The sequence below is a fragment of the Trachymyrmex cornetzi genome, unplaced genomic scaffold, assembly GCF_001594075.2.
Source record: "Trachymyrmex cornetzi isolate Tcor2-1 unplaced genomic scaffold, Tcor1.1 scaffold797, whole genome shotgun sequence".
Lineage (NCBI taxonomy): Eukaryota > Metazoa > Arthropoda > Insecta > Hymenoptera > Formicidae > Trachymyrmex > Trachymyrmex cornetzi.
Window position 1 is genome coordinate 789,274 of NW_017300132.1, and position 17,419 is coordinate 806,692.

The 17,419-nt window shown below is 25.7% G+C and overlaps 2 protein-coding genes across 2 annotated transcripts; both read left to right on the forward strand.

The window, feature by feature from the left end:
- Nucleotides 1-6,356: 6,356 nt before the first annotated feature.
- LOC108768426 (uncharacterized) lies at nucleotides 6,357-6,989 on the forward strand. Its single transcript, XM_018518837.1, has 3 exons — nucleotides 6,357-6,433; nucleotides 6,710-6,842; nucleotides 6,939-6,989. The coding sequence occupies exons 1-3, from the start codon at nucleotides 6,369-6,371 to the stop codon at nucleotides 6,987-6,989; spliced, it is 249 nt and encodes an 82-aa protein (XP_018374339.1). The 5' UTR covers nucleotides 6,357-6,368.
- A 6,658-nt stretch (nucleotides 6,990-13,647) lies between these two features.
- On the forward strand, nucleotides 13,648-14,272 carry LOC108768427 (uncharacterized). Its single transcript, XM_018518838.1, has 3 exons — nucleotides 13,648-13,712; nucleotides 13,988-14,120; nucleotides 14,219-14,272. Exons 1-3 carry the CDS (start codon nucleotides 13,648-13,650, stop codon nucleotides 14,270-14,272), a joined length of 252 nt encoding a protein of 83 aa, XP_018374340.1.
- Nucleotides 14,273-17,419: the final 3,147 nt, after the last annotated feature.

Here is a 17,419-nt window from a genome sequence, read left to right on the forward strand (position 1 = left end):
TGTTATATTAATAAATCCAGTTATTAGCTAATAAAAAATACTCAATAAAATATTCATAATATCTATTAAAAGTTCATTATATCAATGAATTTAAAGTCAATAAATGTCATTCATTGATATTATGAATAACATTTTTTTCAGTGAATAAACATATACATAAAAAATTCAATACATACGCAGACTGAACTTAGGCCTTGGCCGAGGTCCATAAGCCCACGAAAGATGTTTATGCCTTCTCTAGCAATGCTTAATAATCTCATAACAAACACAATTCTAAGATTGATTTCGTAAGCATTTTTAATGGAAGGACCGCAGTTGATTGGTGTTTGACCACATCGGCATCTAATTACGACTTTGAAACCAAAACCACGATGGTCTGATTCGCCAAATGTTATATTTTGTTTACAATGTCTGCAAATAACCATTCCCGCAATTCCGCCAAAAATAGTTAAAAATTCAATGATACGGTAATACTGAGTCGAATAACAATCAGTTCTGTATTTGCAAAATGTAATTTTCTTGCTGATGAACTCGATCCTTCCATAGGATCTGTATCGGTAAATTGATTGCCTGCGAATCATCCTTTTCGTGGCCTATTAGGACGATAAGTATTCTCCTTATACCTATACTTTGACCAAACTACCTCGTCGAGGTAAAAGTATGTGATAATTTTATATAATAAATTATACTCGATTCCATTTTTCAATACTTCAATTCTTTTACGTACCGGTACCCACTGAATCGTTATCCGATGCTAGCAATATCAAGAATATTGAAGCTGAAAGTTCCAACATGGTAAAGAATGATGTGTCGGCGACAAATAAAAATGTGCCGTAAAACATGTATAATTTTTTACTTGCAGAAAAAAATTAATTATTATTTATTTTCGAGCACAAACAAAGCTACAATTCTCTCTCTGTACACAAAAGTGTATGGCTAAGCAATGTATTTTAAACCGTCATCGAAATGTGTCCCGAATGTAATTAGTACATTTATCGAAATATTAAAGCAGCAAATGATAAAATAAGCTGTATTAAATCGTGATCCCACATTGATCTTTATTCTCAATATGCCTTCAATTTTAATTTAAAGAAATAAAGAGACTTTTCTTTTCTTTGTTTCTACCTTCATTTTATATCATATATAAATACAAGTCAAAATATAAACAGAGAACAGGCTAATGAGCGTTTTTCCGCATTAAATCGTGCAAACAAATGATATATTAAATACGAAGAAATCAGACGTTTCGGTTTACATTCGAGGCATCCTCAGTGTATCTGATCCATATACAATCAAAAATTCTTAACTGGTTAGATAGGAGAGTGCCCAATCATTCCACTTCATACCATATACAAGATTTTTTCTTGTTGAATGGAAATTATCGTAATTTTTCTGTTAGATTCTGTATTTTGCACATCGGATATATAATTAATAAAGAAAGCTCTACAAATTTTCTCATATATCATAAACAATAATTTATACGAGATGATCTATTTTAATTGATCTTTTAAAATAAAAGGAAAGAAGTTAAATTAAAAAAATACTAATAAAATAAAGTCAAAAGGAACGCATGCTCTTATAATAATAAGTACAATTTTATTATGTCCATTTTGGAAAGACTCTCCATCCTTTACTTACAATTTAATATATTCTCATATTTGAAGATATCTTCTTTTTCACAGAGAATGAAGTAGATGCGAAAATAGAACAAAAGAATTTAAATTATGTCCATAAAATAGTCTGTATACACATTTCGCACTTATTGATAAATACGCCAATTTATTTATAAAATTCTATATTTATAACGTAAATTATATGTTAGAAATATGTAACGTATTTATTGTTAAAAGTGAAATATAAAAATACGGACCAATAATTTTATAATTAATATACTGCATATTAAAATTGAACGTAATGACCTTGAAGATTCTAATGTAACTTACAAGAGAGTATTTTAGAATGAAACACGAGAATACGCATCGTCAAAAAAGTAGCTACAGCGCTTGCGCTAGTTCGACAGCCATAGTTTTTCTAATGGATGTTAATCTATGAGAAAAGCACATGTGTCGAATTTCTTTAGAGTTGAATCGATCGCTTGAACGCGACATATTTTAAGAAAGCCGTATTAAATTGCGAGGGTTCTAATATTACATCATTATTTTATTGCACGTTTTACGGTACTTTTATCATTGAAAATTCAAACAATTTTCTAAAATTTATATAAATTTCAACAATTTAGCAAAATTGGTTGAATTACTGAAATTGTCTTAAATTGTAGAACATTTCTTGAATTAAAAGAAAAAAATATTAAAAACATTTAATCAATCAAATGAATGGTGGGGATAAGCGCAACTTCGCTCTCTTCAATTCAGTTAAAAGCATTTTAGAGTTAGTTGAGACATGATCAGTGTTGTGGACAGATATTTCAGTCTTAATCGAACTCTTTTGTTGATAGTTGGTTTGTGGCCTTATGAAAAATCAAAATTTGTTGGATTGCAAGTAATATGTATATATATCACCCTTATAACTTACATTATTTTTCAGGTATTAAGATTTAAATTTTAGTATAACTTAGGTATAGAATTTATTTATAATTGCAAATTTGTTCATTAATTTAAGAATTGATATTTGTCTGAAAATACGAATTAACTCGAAATATGTCAAATGAACAATTAGATATAAAAAATTAGCTCAAATATTAGTAAGTTATTCTTTATACGTAGAAAAGAAGTCTGTGCAAGTATATATACGCATAGACATATAGTTATACGTGTGAGTAATAAAGTGTAATTATGTATCGATTTGTATTGAATATAGTTACATAATTAAATTAATATGAAATTTCGAAAATTATAATTATACAATTTAATATTTTTGAGGCTTTTACGAGAATTTTTCATACAGAACTCATGCGGGTTATCTCCTTGTCCAAATCCATTATTGGATAGACATAGAGAATGCCAGATTTTCATTAACATTGCAGCTTACTTCATCAGTATCAACTTGGTACGGTATCAGGCTGCTCCTTGACCTGAAATAAATTGCAATGTTTAGGAAACATTTTAATATTGGATTCGAATAAGAATTAACTAGCGAAAGTCACTTATACGTCTTGAAAAATTGTTGGGTGAAAATGGCTTATAGTTACATTAAAATAGCTTAAAATATAAATATCGTTATTTTTTTCTTTTTAAAAAATTATTATTTATAGTTGACAACATTTTTTACTTCAACGTGTTCTATAGAAGTCATCATTAAAGTACTTTCTACTGCATTTCCTAGTAGCTGCTGTGTAATATTATATAATTCCTTTTACATTAATAGTGAAGCGGCAAGTTTATTATCAACTATATTTATTAAAATGAATATCTTAACAAATATATATATATATATATATATATATATGTATATACATAAAATTATGTATCAATTTTTTCAAATTTTACTAACAATAAGATATATAAAAACTTGTTGATAGAATAGATAAAAAATTTAATAAAACAAATTCAGCATGTCTATAACGATTTAAGAGACGGTGACGAAATTGCTATTACAGAAAAATATGGAAATAATGCAAAACAATGGACGGTTCTGCTTACAAGTGAGACATCTTTTTACTTCTTTTTATATTTGAAGATTATTCGATAAAAATTTATTACAATGTTAGCAACTACAAAGAATGTAATTTAAGTTATACAATGAGTCCAGTTAACATTTGAATTTAATTGTACCAAAGATTAAAAATGCATGCCAAAATGCGGCATAATTAAAATATTTTAACTGTTCATGGTCCTAAGTAAAATGTTTTAGTTTTAAGAAACAAGATTGAGATTGCAATGATAGTATTGCTTTGAAATATGAAATTATAGTACCAATTTATGTTAATGTACCATCTCCAAAAATTTTTTTATTTTTGATTTCAGAAGAATGTTTTAAATAAAACTAATTTTAATAAAGTTCATGATATATTGATTTAACTGGAAAAAAATTCACATATAAAATATTTTAAAATAATATATACAATAATATAAAGAGTATTAAAAAATATATTTTGTATTTAAGACTTCATATAATATTGAGTAGTTATTTTTATTTGTAGCATATCTTTATTTATGGGCACCTCTCTATGGTTGGTGTTTATTGATATTGTGTTATACACTAACGTATCTCGATCACATCACCTGCCGATCTCCACCGAATATTTTATCGATGAACAAAGATATTTCTATTTATTGCTTCTCCATGTAAATGCAACTTTTACTATAGGGATCGTAGCAGTATTGGCAATAGGATCATTGTGCTGTGCATATGCTCACCATGCCTGTGGAATGTTCAAAGTTGCTAGGTAACATGATAAACGTATACAATAATTTATTAAAGTGTCAGTGCTGCGTGAATACATGATTAACAAAAAGTAACAAGAGCGTACATGGTAGGAGTTTTATTTTAAGTGCTTAAATACTTCTCGGTGTGAATTTTATATGAGTAGGAATATGTATAACATTCCCAATTCTACAATCATCGCGCCAATATCATTTTCAGTCACGAAACGCAGTCATAAATAAAACTGGAGTAAAAATATCATATATGTATATGAATTGAAAGCACCTGCTATATTAATAATATTGATCAACATCATGGGAAAATATCAATAATTTGATGTCAATAAGCTTCTAAAAAATTGTTACAAAATTTAAATTACGAATGGACTTTTGGTTCTTTTGTAAAAAGCATTTGTTTTGATACGAAAAGTTTTCTTTATAAAAAATATCAGTTATTAATATGCTTAGAATTAAAAGCATAAACAGTTAATTTATTGAAATATCAAAATATTAATATGTGTGATTTCTCACAATAATGTGCAATACAGTGTATCTAAAATTACTTTTTAGCTTTACCTTGAAAGTAATTTAAATGGGATAAAATCAAATACGTGAGAAGTTGCTAATATTTACATTCATATTTTAATGTTATTGAAATTTCTCAGCAGTCCGGGTTTATGTTATATTACAACTAAGCTTATCACAATAATAAATGTTTGTGCACAGATATGTATTACGTTATAGAACCATATCAATAATAAATGCGCAACGCAAACACACTTTTAAAATTTATTTGATTAAATTATATTAATAAGAGTTATGTTATATTATCGATAGTTATAACAATCCAATTTTTTCCTCTTATTTTTTCAAAATTATTTATACTTCTTGCTACAGTTAAAATTATTTACAGTTACCGTATCAAGAGAGCTATACATATTTATACGTCAAAAGATGTTAGTACGCAGAAAGAGATTTTGGTTTATAAAGATCTAATTCGAGCTGTAGATATTCATCGAAAATCTATGACGTAAGTATCTACATATTTGGTAATAAATATATAACATTCGTAATAACATACGTTTGCTTTTAGATTTTCCACCTGTTTTGCATCCTCATTTGAAATCTCGTACACGTTTTTAATAGTACTTGGAGTACTTTCTATAAGCCTAAATATTTTTCGAGTGCGTCTCGTCTTTTACAATCCATGTTAATGGTTTGCATATTATTTCGTTATGTTGCTTTAGATCAATTATCTTAATATCTTTTTCTAACAAACATTATTGATAGAGATTAGATTAATATTTTAATGGTATCAATTTATGGAAAGATTATTAAATTTGGATTTTAAGATATTATCGATATATATGTGTATTGACACAATTTTTTTATTTTCAAATCCGTATCCGGATTTTTAAATTATTACAATACCAGCTTTAAATATAAAATAAAAAATGATCATGTGAGAAATAAGATATAACTATTAATTTTAATGCCAGAAATTCACTTCACACATAGTTTCTGATTTTTATCAATATCACATCAAGTTTTTAGTATCTTCAAATTAATTTATAAATTGTTGTAATGTTTATTTAAAATATTATAATATATATAATAGTAATAAGAGAGATATTACATATAGCAATTAAAATTTGTAATTTTAACTGTAATTTTCTATTTATAAAAATGTATAACTTAATACATAAATTTATAGTAGATAAATGTTATGCTGAATTCTATCGCAAATTAATAAATTACATTTGTACTATGTTCTCATTAATTTGATGTGAATAGCTGCGTTCAGATAAACGAATCAGTTAGCGCTTAGTGATTCTTCAATATAAATGCTTTTCACATTTAGATCCAGAGAAGAACTAAAGGCAAGAACCAATCATATTAAAGAATCACTAAGCATTAATTGATTAGTTTTCTCTGAACGCAGCCAATAATACATTCGTCTACTAGATGTTTCAGACTGTATTACTCGAATATAATACTGAAGAATTTTTACCATGTTTCGCAATTACATCTTGTTGTTTGGTATTCATGTTTATATGCACTTTTATGGGACAGCAAATTATAGATCATAATAATTATATATTTGTCACTGCGTAAGTAATATAATTGTTTTATATTGTAGTTATAATTATAAAAAAATTTAGAAGCTTATCTGTAACTCTTAATGACTGTAACGCTACAATTACAGTCGTTAAGAGTTACAAAATTGGCCCCAAAATTATTAATAAAAAAGTTAAAAAGTATTAGTAATTAAATTTTGAAGTATTAATATAGTACATGGCAAATATATGTATACATAATGAAAAAGTATAATGTAATTGTAAATGTTCTTATTTTCTTCAAGTTTTTTAAATTATCATTAATTTTAGATACAAAGTTCAATGGTACGTAACTCCTTTACCCACACAAAAGCTAATACTGATCCTACTGCAAAGAGGTAGTAAAAGTTTTGGCCTGAGAATCGGTAAATTGTTTGTAGCGTCCTTAGAATCTTTTTCAATGGTACACAAAATATATATTTTACGTGCTATACTGTAATAAAGAAATATATTTTTTACATCATGTAACAAAATAAAAGCAAACATAATTTTTTTACAGTTAATGGAAGCATCCGTTTCTTACTTTACTGTTATGTATTCAATGCAATAACAATATATTATAATAAAAATAATCTTATAATGGCTCAAGAATAATAAACAATATATCATAAAAGGGGCTACAAGCCAGATGTTTATGTATTCCAAATTCTTAGAACATATCTTTCAACCTTATTATTAGGTCATCCTTAGTGTAAAAAAATTAAACGCAAATTTGACAAAATTAATAAAATTGTTAAATATAAATTAAACAATTTATAGTTACGCAAAAAGTTGGTAGTATTTCTTTATATCTATCTTCCGCAACAATGCAATGCTTTTCGTTCTGCTAAATAACTATTCGCGCAAATCATCTGCAAATAACTATTCGCGCAATTCCGTCAAAAACAGTTAAAAATTCAATGATACGGTAATAATGAGTCGGAGTCATAACAATGGCTTCTATACCTGCAAAATGTAATTTTTTGGCTGATGAACTCGGTCCTTACATAGGATCTTTATCAGTACATTCACTGCCTGCGAATCTTCTTCTTCGTGGCCTATTCGGACGATAGTATCTTCTTTATTCGAAAGTATCTTCTTTATTCACTTTGCCCAATCTACTGTTAGAAATGTAAATTTCATTTTTTTATGTAAATGAAGCAGGTGGTTATAAACGAAATTAAAAGTAATGAATGATTTAACTGAAAATTAAGTTACAGTAGTTACTTAAATGTAATGAACGTGTACATTACATTTTTGAAATTTAATGTACTTTTAATAAAATTTTATGAAAAGTACATTAAATTTCAAAAATTTTCATGAAAAATACATTAAAAATTTATGTACATGTTCATAAATATACTTTTTAGTTACAAATAAATTAAATTTATTGTAATGCCATGAAATTAAATTCAAATTAAATTCAATTATGTAACTTAAAAGTTAATGAAATTTAAGAACATTTCTAACAGTGTACCGCGTCAGATAAAAGTATGTGATAATTTTTTATAATAAGTTATCTTCGATTCCATTTTTTAATGCTTCAATTTTTTTTTCGTATAGGTACCTACTGAATCGTTATCCGATGCTAGCTGCTAGCAATATTAAGAATATTGAAGGTGAAAGTTCCAACATGGTAAAGAATGATGCGTCAGCGACAAGTGAGAATGTGCCGTAAAACATCTACAGTTTTTTACTTACGAAAAAAAATTAATTAATATTTATTTTCGAACAAACAAAACTACAATTCCTTCTCTGTACACAAAAGTGTATGAGTAAACAATGTATTTTATACCGTCATCGAAATGTGTCCCGAATGTAATTAGTATTATACATTGATCGTAATATTAATGCAGCAAATAATAAAATAAGCTGTATTAAATCGTGATCCCACATTGATCTTTATTCTCAATATGCCTTCAATTTTAATTTAAAGAAATAAAGAGACTTTTCTTTTATTTATTTATACCTTCATTTTATATAGTATAAATTCCATATACCAGATTTTTTCTTGTTGAATGGAAATTAATGTAATTTTTCTGTTAGATTCTGTATTTTGCGGGTGTATAATTTTAATAAAAAAAACTCTAAAAATTTTCCCATATATCATACACAATAATTTATACGAGATGATTTATTTTAATTGATCTTTTAAAATAAAAGAAAAGGATTTAAATTAAAAAAATACTAATAAAATAAAGTCAAAAGAAATGCATACTTATAATAATAAGTACAATTCTATTGCGTCCATTTTGGAAAGACTCTTCATCCTTTACTTACAATTTAATATATTCTCATATTTGAAGATATCTTCTTTTTCACAGAGACTGAAGTAGATGCAAAAAAAGAACAAAAGAATATAAATTATGTCCATAAAATAGTCTGTATACACACTTCGCACTTCTTAATAAATACGCGAATTTATTTATGAAATTCTACACTATATTTATAACGTAAATTATACGATAGAAATAAGTAACGTAAACTATATACGCGGATTTATTGTTAAAAGCGAAATTTAAAAATATGGACTAATAATTTTATAATTAATATACTGTATATTAAAATTAATTGTAATGACCCCGAAAATTCAAGTGTAACTTACAAGAGTGTATTTTAAAATGAAACACGAGAATACGCATCGCTGAAAAAGTAGCTACAGCGCTTACGCTAGTTTGACAGCCATAGTTTTTCTTATGGATGTTATTCTACGAGAAAAGAACATGTGTTGAATTTCTTTGTAGTTGTATCGATCGCTTGAACGCGACATATTTTAAGGAAGCAGTATTAAATTGCGAGGGTTTTAATATTACATCAGCCTTTTATTGCACATTTCACGATACTTCTTTCATTGGAAGTTCAACAAATTTTCCAAAATTTATGTAAATTTCAACAATTTAACAAAATTGGTTGAATTACTGAAATTGTCTTAAATTGTAGAACATTTCTTGAATTAGAAGAAAAGATGTTAAAGACATTTAATCAATCAACTGAATGGTGGAGATGAGCGTAACTTCATTCGCTTCAATTCCGTTAAAAGCATTTTTGAGTTAGCTGAGACATGATCAGCGTTGTGGACAGATATTTTAGTCTTAATCGAACTCTTTTGTTGATAGTTGGTTTGTGGCCTTATGAAAAATCAAAATTTGTTGGATTGCAAGTAATATGTATATGTATCATGTTTATAACTTGCATTATATTTCAGGTATAAAGGTTTTAATTCTATTATTATCTTAGATCTAGAATTGATTTATAATTGCAAATTTGTTGATTAATTTAGGAATTCATATTTGTTTGAAAATATGAATTGACTTGAAATATGTCAAATAAATCATTAAATATAAAAAATTAGCGCAAATGTTAGTAAGATCTTATTCTTTATACGTATATAAAAAAAGTCTGTGCAAGTACATATACGCGTATACATATAGTTATACGTGCGAGTAATAAAATGTTATTATATGTCGATTTCTATTCCATATAGTTACATAATTACATTAATATGAACTTTTGAAAATTATAATTATACGACTTAATATTTATGAGGCTTTCACGGGAATTTTCCATACAGAAGTGATGCGTTTCGCGGGTTATCTTGTCCAAATCCATTATTAGAATACCAGTTTTTCGTTAACTATGTAGTTTACTTCATTGATATCAACTTGATACATTATCAGGCTACACCTTGCCCTGAAATAAATTGCAATATTTACGAAACGTTAGCACTTTAATATTGGATTTGAATAAAAATTAACCCGCGAAACCCAATTATACGACTTGATAAAAATTGTTGTATAAAGTGATAAAAATGGATTATAATTATGTTAATATAGATTAAAATGTAAATATCGTTTTTTTATTTATTTTTAAAGGATTATTATTTTTAGCTTACAACAATTTTGACGTCATGTTCTACAGAAGTCATTATCAAAGTTCTTTCTACCGCACTTCCTTTAGTCTGCTGTGTCATAAAGTATAATTCCTTTTACATTAATAATGAAACGGCAAGTTGTCAACTATATTTGTTAAAATAAATATCTTATCAAATAGATATATATGTAATATTATTTATCAATTTTTTTAAATTTTACTAATAATAAGATATATAGTACAAAAACTTATTGATTGGTAAAATTGATAGATAAAAAATTTAATGGAACAAATTCAGCATGTTTATAACGATCTAAGAGACAGTAACAAAATTGCTATCGTAGAAAAATATGGAAATAATGCAAAACGGTATACGATTGTGTTTACAAGTTAAGACATTTTTTATTACATAGAGGTAAATAACAACGTAGAGGTAAATAATGGCTTAATACTTATAAACAGCAGTTTAAAAAAGGAGCATACAGCCAATACGCTGGTTATTCGTTGCACTGTAATATATTTAAAATAATCTTTACAAATTTAAATTCATATATATTTCATGTTTTTATTTCTTTTTATATTTGGAAATTATTTAATAAAATTTTTATTTAAATTCTTACAACTAAAAAATATGAATTTTTTGTTATATAATGAATCAAATACACATTTGAATATAAATGTACCAAAGAAAAAAAATGCACTCCAAAATAATGCATAATTAAAATATTTTAACTGTACATTGTCCTAAGTAAAATGTTTTAGTTTTAAGAAACAAGATTTAAATTGCAATGATAATATTGCTTTGAAATATGAAATTATAGTATCAAGTATATTTTAGAATATATTTTTCATATTTTAATAAAAGAAATAAAATAAATATATAGAATGTTCCATTTTAAATCACCACCTTCAAAAACTTTTTTGTATTTGATTTGAGAAAAATGTTTTAAATAAAAGTAGTTTTAAAGCTCATCATATATTGATATAATTGGAAAAAAATTCACATATAAAATATTTTAAAATAATATATACAATAATATAAATTTTAAAGAGTATTAAAAAATATATATTGTATTTTAGACTTCATAACATTGAGTAGTTATGTTTATTTGTAGCTTATCTGTATTTATGGGCACCTCTGTATGGTTGGAGTTTATTGTTATTGTATTATACACAAACGTATCTCGATCACATCACCTATAGATTTCCACCGAATATTTCATCTAAGAATAAAGATATTTGTATTTATTGTTTTTCCATGTAAATGCAACTTTTACTATAGCGAGCATAGTAATACTCGGGATAGGGACATTGCTCATTGCATGTCTTCAACATGCCTGCGGAATGTTCAAAATTGCTAGGTAATATGATAAACATATATAATAATCAAACAATTCATCAATGTGTCCGTGTTGCGTGAATATACGATTAACAATAAGTAACAAAAGAGTACATGGTATGAGTTGTATTTTAAGTGCCGAGAGGGCACCTTTTGTCTACAAATTGATTGCCTACAGCATCTTTTGCCTACATCTCATTTGCTTAAAAATTGATTGCCTGCATGTGTTATTGCCTACAGCTCGACTACCTACATGCACTTTTGTGAACAAATATAAAATTAAAGTTAAGTAGAAAATAATTTATATTTTTAGGAAATCTGTCATGTGAACAGTGGGGTGTCAGCGTAGATAATGTCCGCTTGGAATATTTTTTCAAAAAAAACTAAACCTAAACAAACCATTTGTTGGTGTGAGTTAGTCCTCATTTCGCGTGGAAGGTTGTGAGCTGTAAGCAATAATTAATGTATGTAGGCAATCGAGCTGTAGGCAATAATACATGTAGGCAATCGAGCTGTAGGCAATAATACATAAAGGCAAAAGTAACTCTGTTTCTAAAATTTTTTTTGTGCGCAAAAGTGCATGTTAGCAATCGAGCTGTAGGTAGGGGAAGGTCACCGATACCGACATACAACTTTGTTTTTAGACAATATTTCTTAAACAAAGGGTAAAAATACAACTTCAAAAACATAAATACAAAGTAAAAATTATTTTCTATCAGATAGTATAAACAATTTTTATAATACTGTTTGCAATTTTGTAATAATTAAGTTTTTCGCAAGTTATGCAAAAATGAGCGTCTGACAAAATGGGCTCCAAAACTGACATAGGAGGCAATAATATCAACATTCCTTTTTTATAAGTAAAGAAATATCCTATTTTGTAAAGAAAACTAATGTATGAAACTATGAACATTTAAAATAACATAATATTATCAATACAGTCACTATTATTTTAATTACGCAATTTGCAAAAGAACACCTTAAGAATTTTATTCTCGGATTCATAGAATTGGTTTTTAGCCGATTTGATATAGAAATAAGCCACAAATATATGAATTATGAGTTTGTACTTTAATTAGCTAAACAGATCATGATTTTATTAGTATTAATAAAGTGCAACAGTTAGTTTCGAGTGCGTCTCGTCTTTTACCATCCATGTTGATGGTTTGCATATTATTTCGTTATGTTGCTTTAGATTAATAATCTTAATGTCTTTTTCTAACAAACAATATTGATAGAGATTAAATTAAAATTTTAAGGATTAACAATTTATGGAAAGATTATTTAAATTTGGATTTTAAGATATTATTTTATCAACATATATATATTGAGAAAATTTTTTTATTTTTAAATCCGTATCATAATTTTTAAATTATTAGAATACCAGCTTTAAATATAAAATAAAAATTGATCATATGAAAAATAAGATATAACTATTAATTTTAATAGCAGAAATTCACTTCACACATAGTTTCTGATTTTTGCTAATATAACATTAAGTTTTTGGTATTTTCAAATTAATTTATAAATTTTTGTAATATTTATTTAAAATATAATATAAATGATAGTAATAAGAGATATTTCATACATATATATATACATATATGTATAGCAATTAAAATTTGTAATTTTAATTATAATTTTCTTTTTATAAAAATGTATATAGCTTAATACATAAATTTATAGTAGATAAATGTTGTGCTAAAAACTATCCCAAATTAATAAATTACATTTATACTATGTTCTCTCAATTTGATGTGAATAGCTGCGTTCAGCAGACAAACTTATCAGTTAACATTTAGTAATTCTTCAATATAATTGGTTTTTACATTTAGATCCAGTGAAGAACTAAAAGCAAGAACCAATCATATTAAAGAATCACTAAGCGCTAATTGATTAGTTTTTTTTGAACGCAGCCAATAATACATTCGTTTACTAGATCTTTCAGATTGTATTACTCGAATATAATACTGAAGAACTTTTACCATGGTTCGTAATTACATCTTGTTGTTTGGTATACATGTTTACATCCAATTTGGTTGGACAGCAAATTCTAGATTATAATAATTATATATTTGTCACTGCGTAAGTAATATAATTGTTTTATATTGTAGTTATATATTATAAAAAAAATTTAGAAGCCTATTCTGTAATTCTTAACGACTGTAAGACTACAATTACGGTCGTGAAAGGTTACAAAATTGGCCCCTAAATTACTAATACGAAAATGGAAAATTTTAGTAATTAAATTTTGAAGTATTTTACTATAGTAAATGCAAATATGTGTATACGTGATGAAAAAGCTTATGGTGTAAATGTTCTTATGGTCTTCAAATTTTTTATACTGTCATTAATTTTAGATACAAAGTTGAATGGTACGTAATTCCTTTACTCATACAAAGGCTAATACTGATTTTGCTGCAAAGAGGTAGTAAAAGTTTTGGCTTAAAAATCGGTAGATTGTTTGTAGCGTCCTTTGAATTCTTTGCCACGGTACACAATAACATATTTTTTATGTGCTATACTATAATGCTAAAAATATATTTTTTTCTTAATGCAATAAAATGAAAGCAAGTATAATTTTTTTACAGTTAATAAGTGTATCCCTTTCTTATTTTACTGTTATGTATTCAATGCGATCATAACAATATATTATAATTTGTATTATAATAGAATGAAGTAAATGAAAGACGATTGATATATATGTATTTCATGTTTAAAAAGAAAAAACATTGACATAAATAATTTATAAATGAAAGACAAACAAGAAAAATTATTTTACAATAATACTTAATGTAAGGAAAAGATTAATTGGTATACATATTTGCATTACACATTACTTTATATTTATTAATAATTTACATAATAAGACAGAATAAAATAAATTGAGTAGTGACTTAATTTCATTGAGTATAATGACTTAATTTTATGTGTTTACTTTCTTTTTTTAATTAATATTCCATTTCCCACCTTTTAAATTCTTAGATTATTTTAATACCACACACATATATATAGTCTTTGTTTTATTTTTTAATGTTGTGCCTTAAAAATCAATATTATTTTAATACTACTATTTTATAATGTTGTGTTTGATATTTAAACTTATACTATTTCATATTTTATAAAACATTATTTAATTTATTAGTATAGTCAACATAGGAAATTATTATACATTTAAAAAAAATATAAATATAAGTACATTAATTGTATAATTATTATACAGTAATGTTATTGTATAATAATGTATACAACATTGTTATTGTATAATAATGTTTATGTGTGATACTTTTATATATATATAAAACATTTATACCCCAGCAGATCATATGTAATGTACAAATACATATACATTGCAATGAAACATACGAATGAGCACTGAAAATTGACGAACTAATAATATGTTTGTGTCACATTTACTTTATAATTTTTCGCGTGAATGATTCTATGAAAAGGAAACATCTGTTAAATTTCGTTCCACACGGAATTGATTATTTAACCGTTCGACTTCTACCCTACAAAAAGTGTCAAGTAATAAATATTTTAGTTTCACTGGTATTTTGTATCTTCGTAGTTAAATTATTGAATTAATTTATCTTATAAAATTAACGTTAGAATTTATAAAAAGGAGATGTAGGGAATATTTAATCAATCATTTAAATGTGGTAATAATTATCAGTATTTATATTCTTCTAATTTATTCATTTATAGTTGCTTAAACATTTTTCAATTTTTAACTTTCTTCAATAGGTATAACTAATAAAATATTTAAAAAACCAAATTACATGTTATACAGGGTGTCTCGCAATTTTTGACAAAGCGCTCTTGCGTAGATAGAGTGGAATTACTTTTCTCTATGAAATAAATCTCTCTGAATGAATCCTATATATATTTATAAATATACATAATTTAACATCTGTGAATTTTGTTTTGGTTTTTCATTTATTTACTTTATAAAAATTTTTATTACCACTTTCGTTAAATTCCTTTGGCTTTGTATACATACTAGCTTTAAATATGTCTAGTCTATAGTGAATTTAGCATTCTTTAAATATTTTCGTTCTAAAGAATAGAAGAAATAACTTACAACTGCATTTATTGAAAGAACGAAGATGAATACTGATGAGTAAGAAACGGTTAATGCGCTTGCGCAACTTTTACTTCAATACTTTTCTCATGGATAAAGGGTTCTCTACATAGAAATCGTAGATGGTCGTGAAGTCTTAAGTTGTAAGAAACCAATCAATCACAATCAAATATAAGAAGAATCCTCGATTAGAATTGGTCAGTTTTCTATGACTTAAGATTCAACGAGCGTTTATGACTTCTATGTAGAGGACCTTTTATATTTCATGAGAAAAAAGCATATATTGAATTTCTTTTAGCGTTGAATCGTTTATTTAATAGGCCTATACTTTATGTATTTTAACGATTATTTTTAAATTGTGTATTTCAATTTCATGAGATATTTTGTATTATTTCATTAGTACATTAAAATATTAAGTTTATCTCAAATTATGCTAATATTATTGGTTGAATAGAAAAAGGTGGGAAATAAATGGGGATAAACAAACATTTATAGATCACTATAATCTGATATTTGCTACTGTGTTAATAAAACGTAACTTAATAAACATATAAATAAAAAATTCAATATATACCCCTGATCATAATCTTCAATTAAATGACAAAGAATAAATTAGAAAGTAAAAATATAATTTTATTGCTATTAATAAATGTCTATTTATATTTATTTTTTGTGTTGTATTAATTTTAATAAATGGGTGATTCACTGTTTTATCCAGGAATGATAAAGTTATTTTAATCAATATAAAATATTAAATATATTTTTTTTTTGTATTTGTAAGAGTAAAGGACATTTTAGTTAAGAAAACATGATTTAGGATTTAATATGATTTATTCTCGAAATAATTAACAATTTTGCAAATGCATAGACACTTCTACAAGGCTCCATTCTAATATCTTCAAATAGGCTATCATACATGTTTTATTAGCTTATGATATCTATCGTAGTAAATATGTATAATATTCACAAAATAATTAACATCGTAATTGCAATGTAATAAGATTTAATTTCATATAAAACTCGTTTGTGTAACAAAAACAGCACTAAGCACATATTAATGTATTTTCAGATTTTTTAAATACGTTCTAAAATGTTCATCTTTTATTAGTTGCCGTTAATTATCATATTCTAATATTTACTGGAGACATTTAAAAACACTTTTAATATTATTACAGGTTGAAGGCAATTGTGTGTTGTAATATTTTCTGAAATTTCTAAAATAGTATCTAGGAAAGACATTTTAGAACACATCTGCACACGTTCCTAATGTTTATATTTATTCTCATCCTTAATAGTGCTTATCTTAAATTGTATCTACACTTTTTATTTCATTATTAGCTTCTTACAAATAGATTTTTATTAAGATCAATCCGATTTCTTGTATTTAACATCTTTGTTACTTTTATTCTTATATAATCTTGATAACCTAATGATTATTTATGAACTTTCTTCTTTATCACACTGTACGGCGATGTACACTATACCTCGTTGAGCTTAATTATAATAAGCTAATGCTATGTTGGCACGCTTGTCGCATAATAAAATTGATGTACAAAAAGTATATAATATTATAAAAATATATTTACAATAATTTAAAGTACACAGGTTTTTTTTCCAAAAATATCCCGCACAATAAGATTTATCAATCATACATTGCGTGATTGATTAATTTTGTCTTCTATCAAAAAGAAATATTTTATTTTTATTC

Bases quoted from the DNA above. Each gene is read 5' to 3' on its own strand.
- LOC108768426 (XM_018518837.1), top strand. From the start codon at position 6,369: ATGTTTATATGCACTTTTATGGGACAGCAAATTATAGATCATAATAAT. The intron at 6,434-6,709 runs GTAAGTAATATA...CATTAATTTTAG, and splicing joins AATTATATATTTGTCACTGC to ATACAAAGTTCAATGGTACG. The intron at 6,843-6,938 runs GTACACAAAATA...ATTTTTTTACAG, and splicing joins CCTTAGAATCTTTTTCAATG to TTAATGGAAGCATCCGTTTC.
- LOC108768427 (XM_018518838.1), top strand. From the start codon at position 13,648: ATGTTTACATCCAATTTGGTTGGACAGCAAATTCTAGATTATAATAAT. The intron at 13,713-13,987 runs GTAAGTAATATA...CATTAATTTTAG, and splicing joins AATTATATATTTGTCACTGC to ATACAAAGTTGAATGGTACG. The intron at 14,121-14,218 runs GTACACAATAAC...ATTTTTTTACAG, and splicing joins CCTTTGAATTCTTTGCCACG to TTAATAAGTGTATCCCTTTC.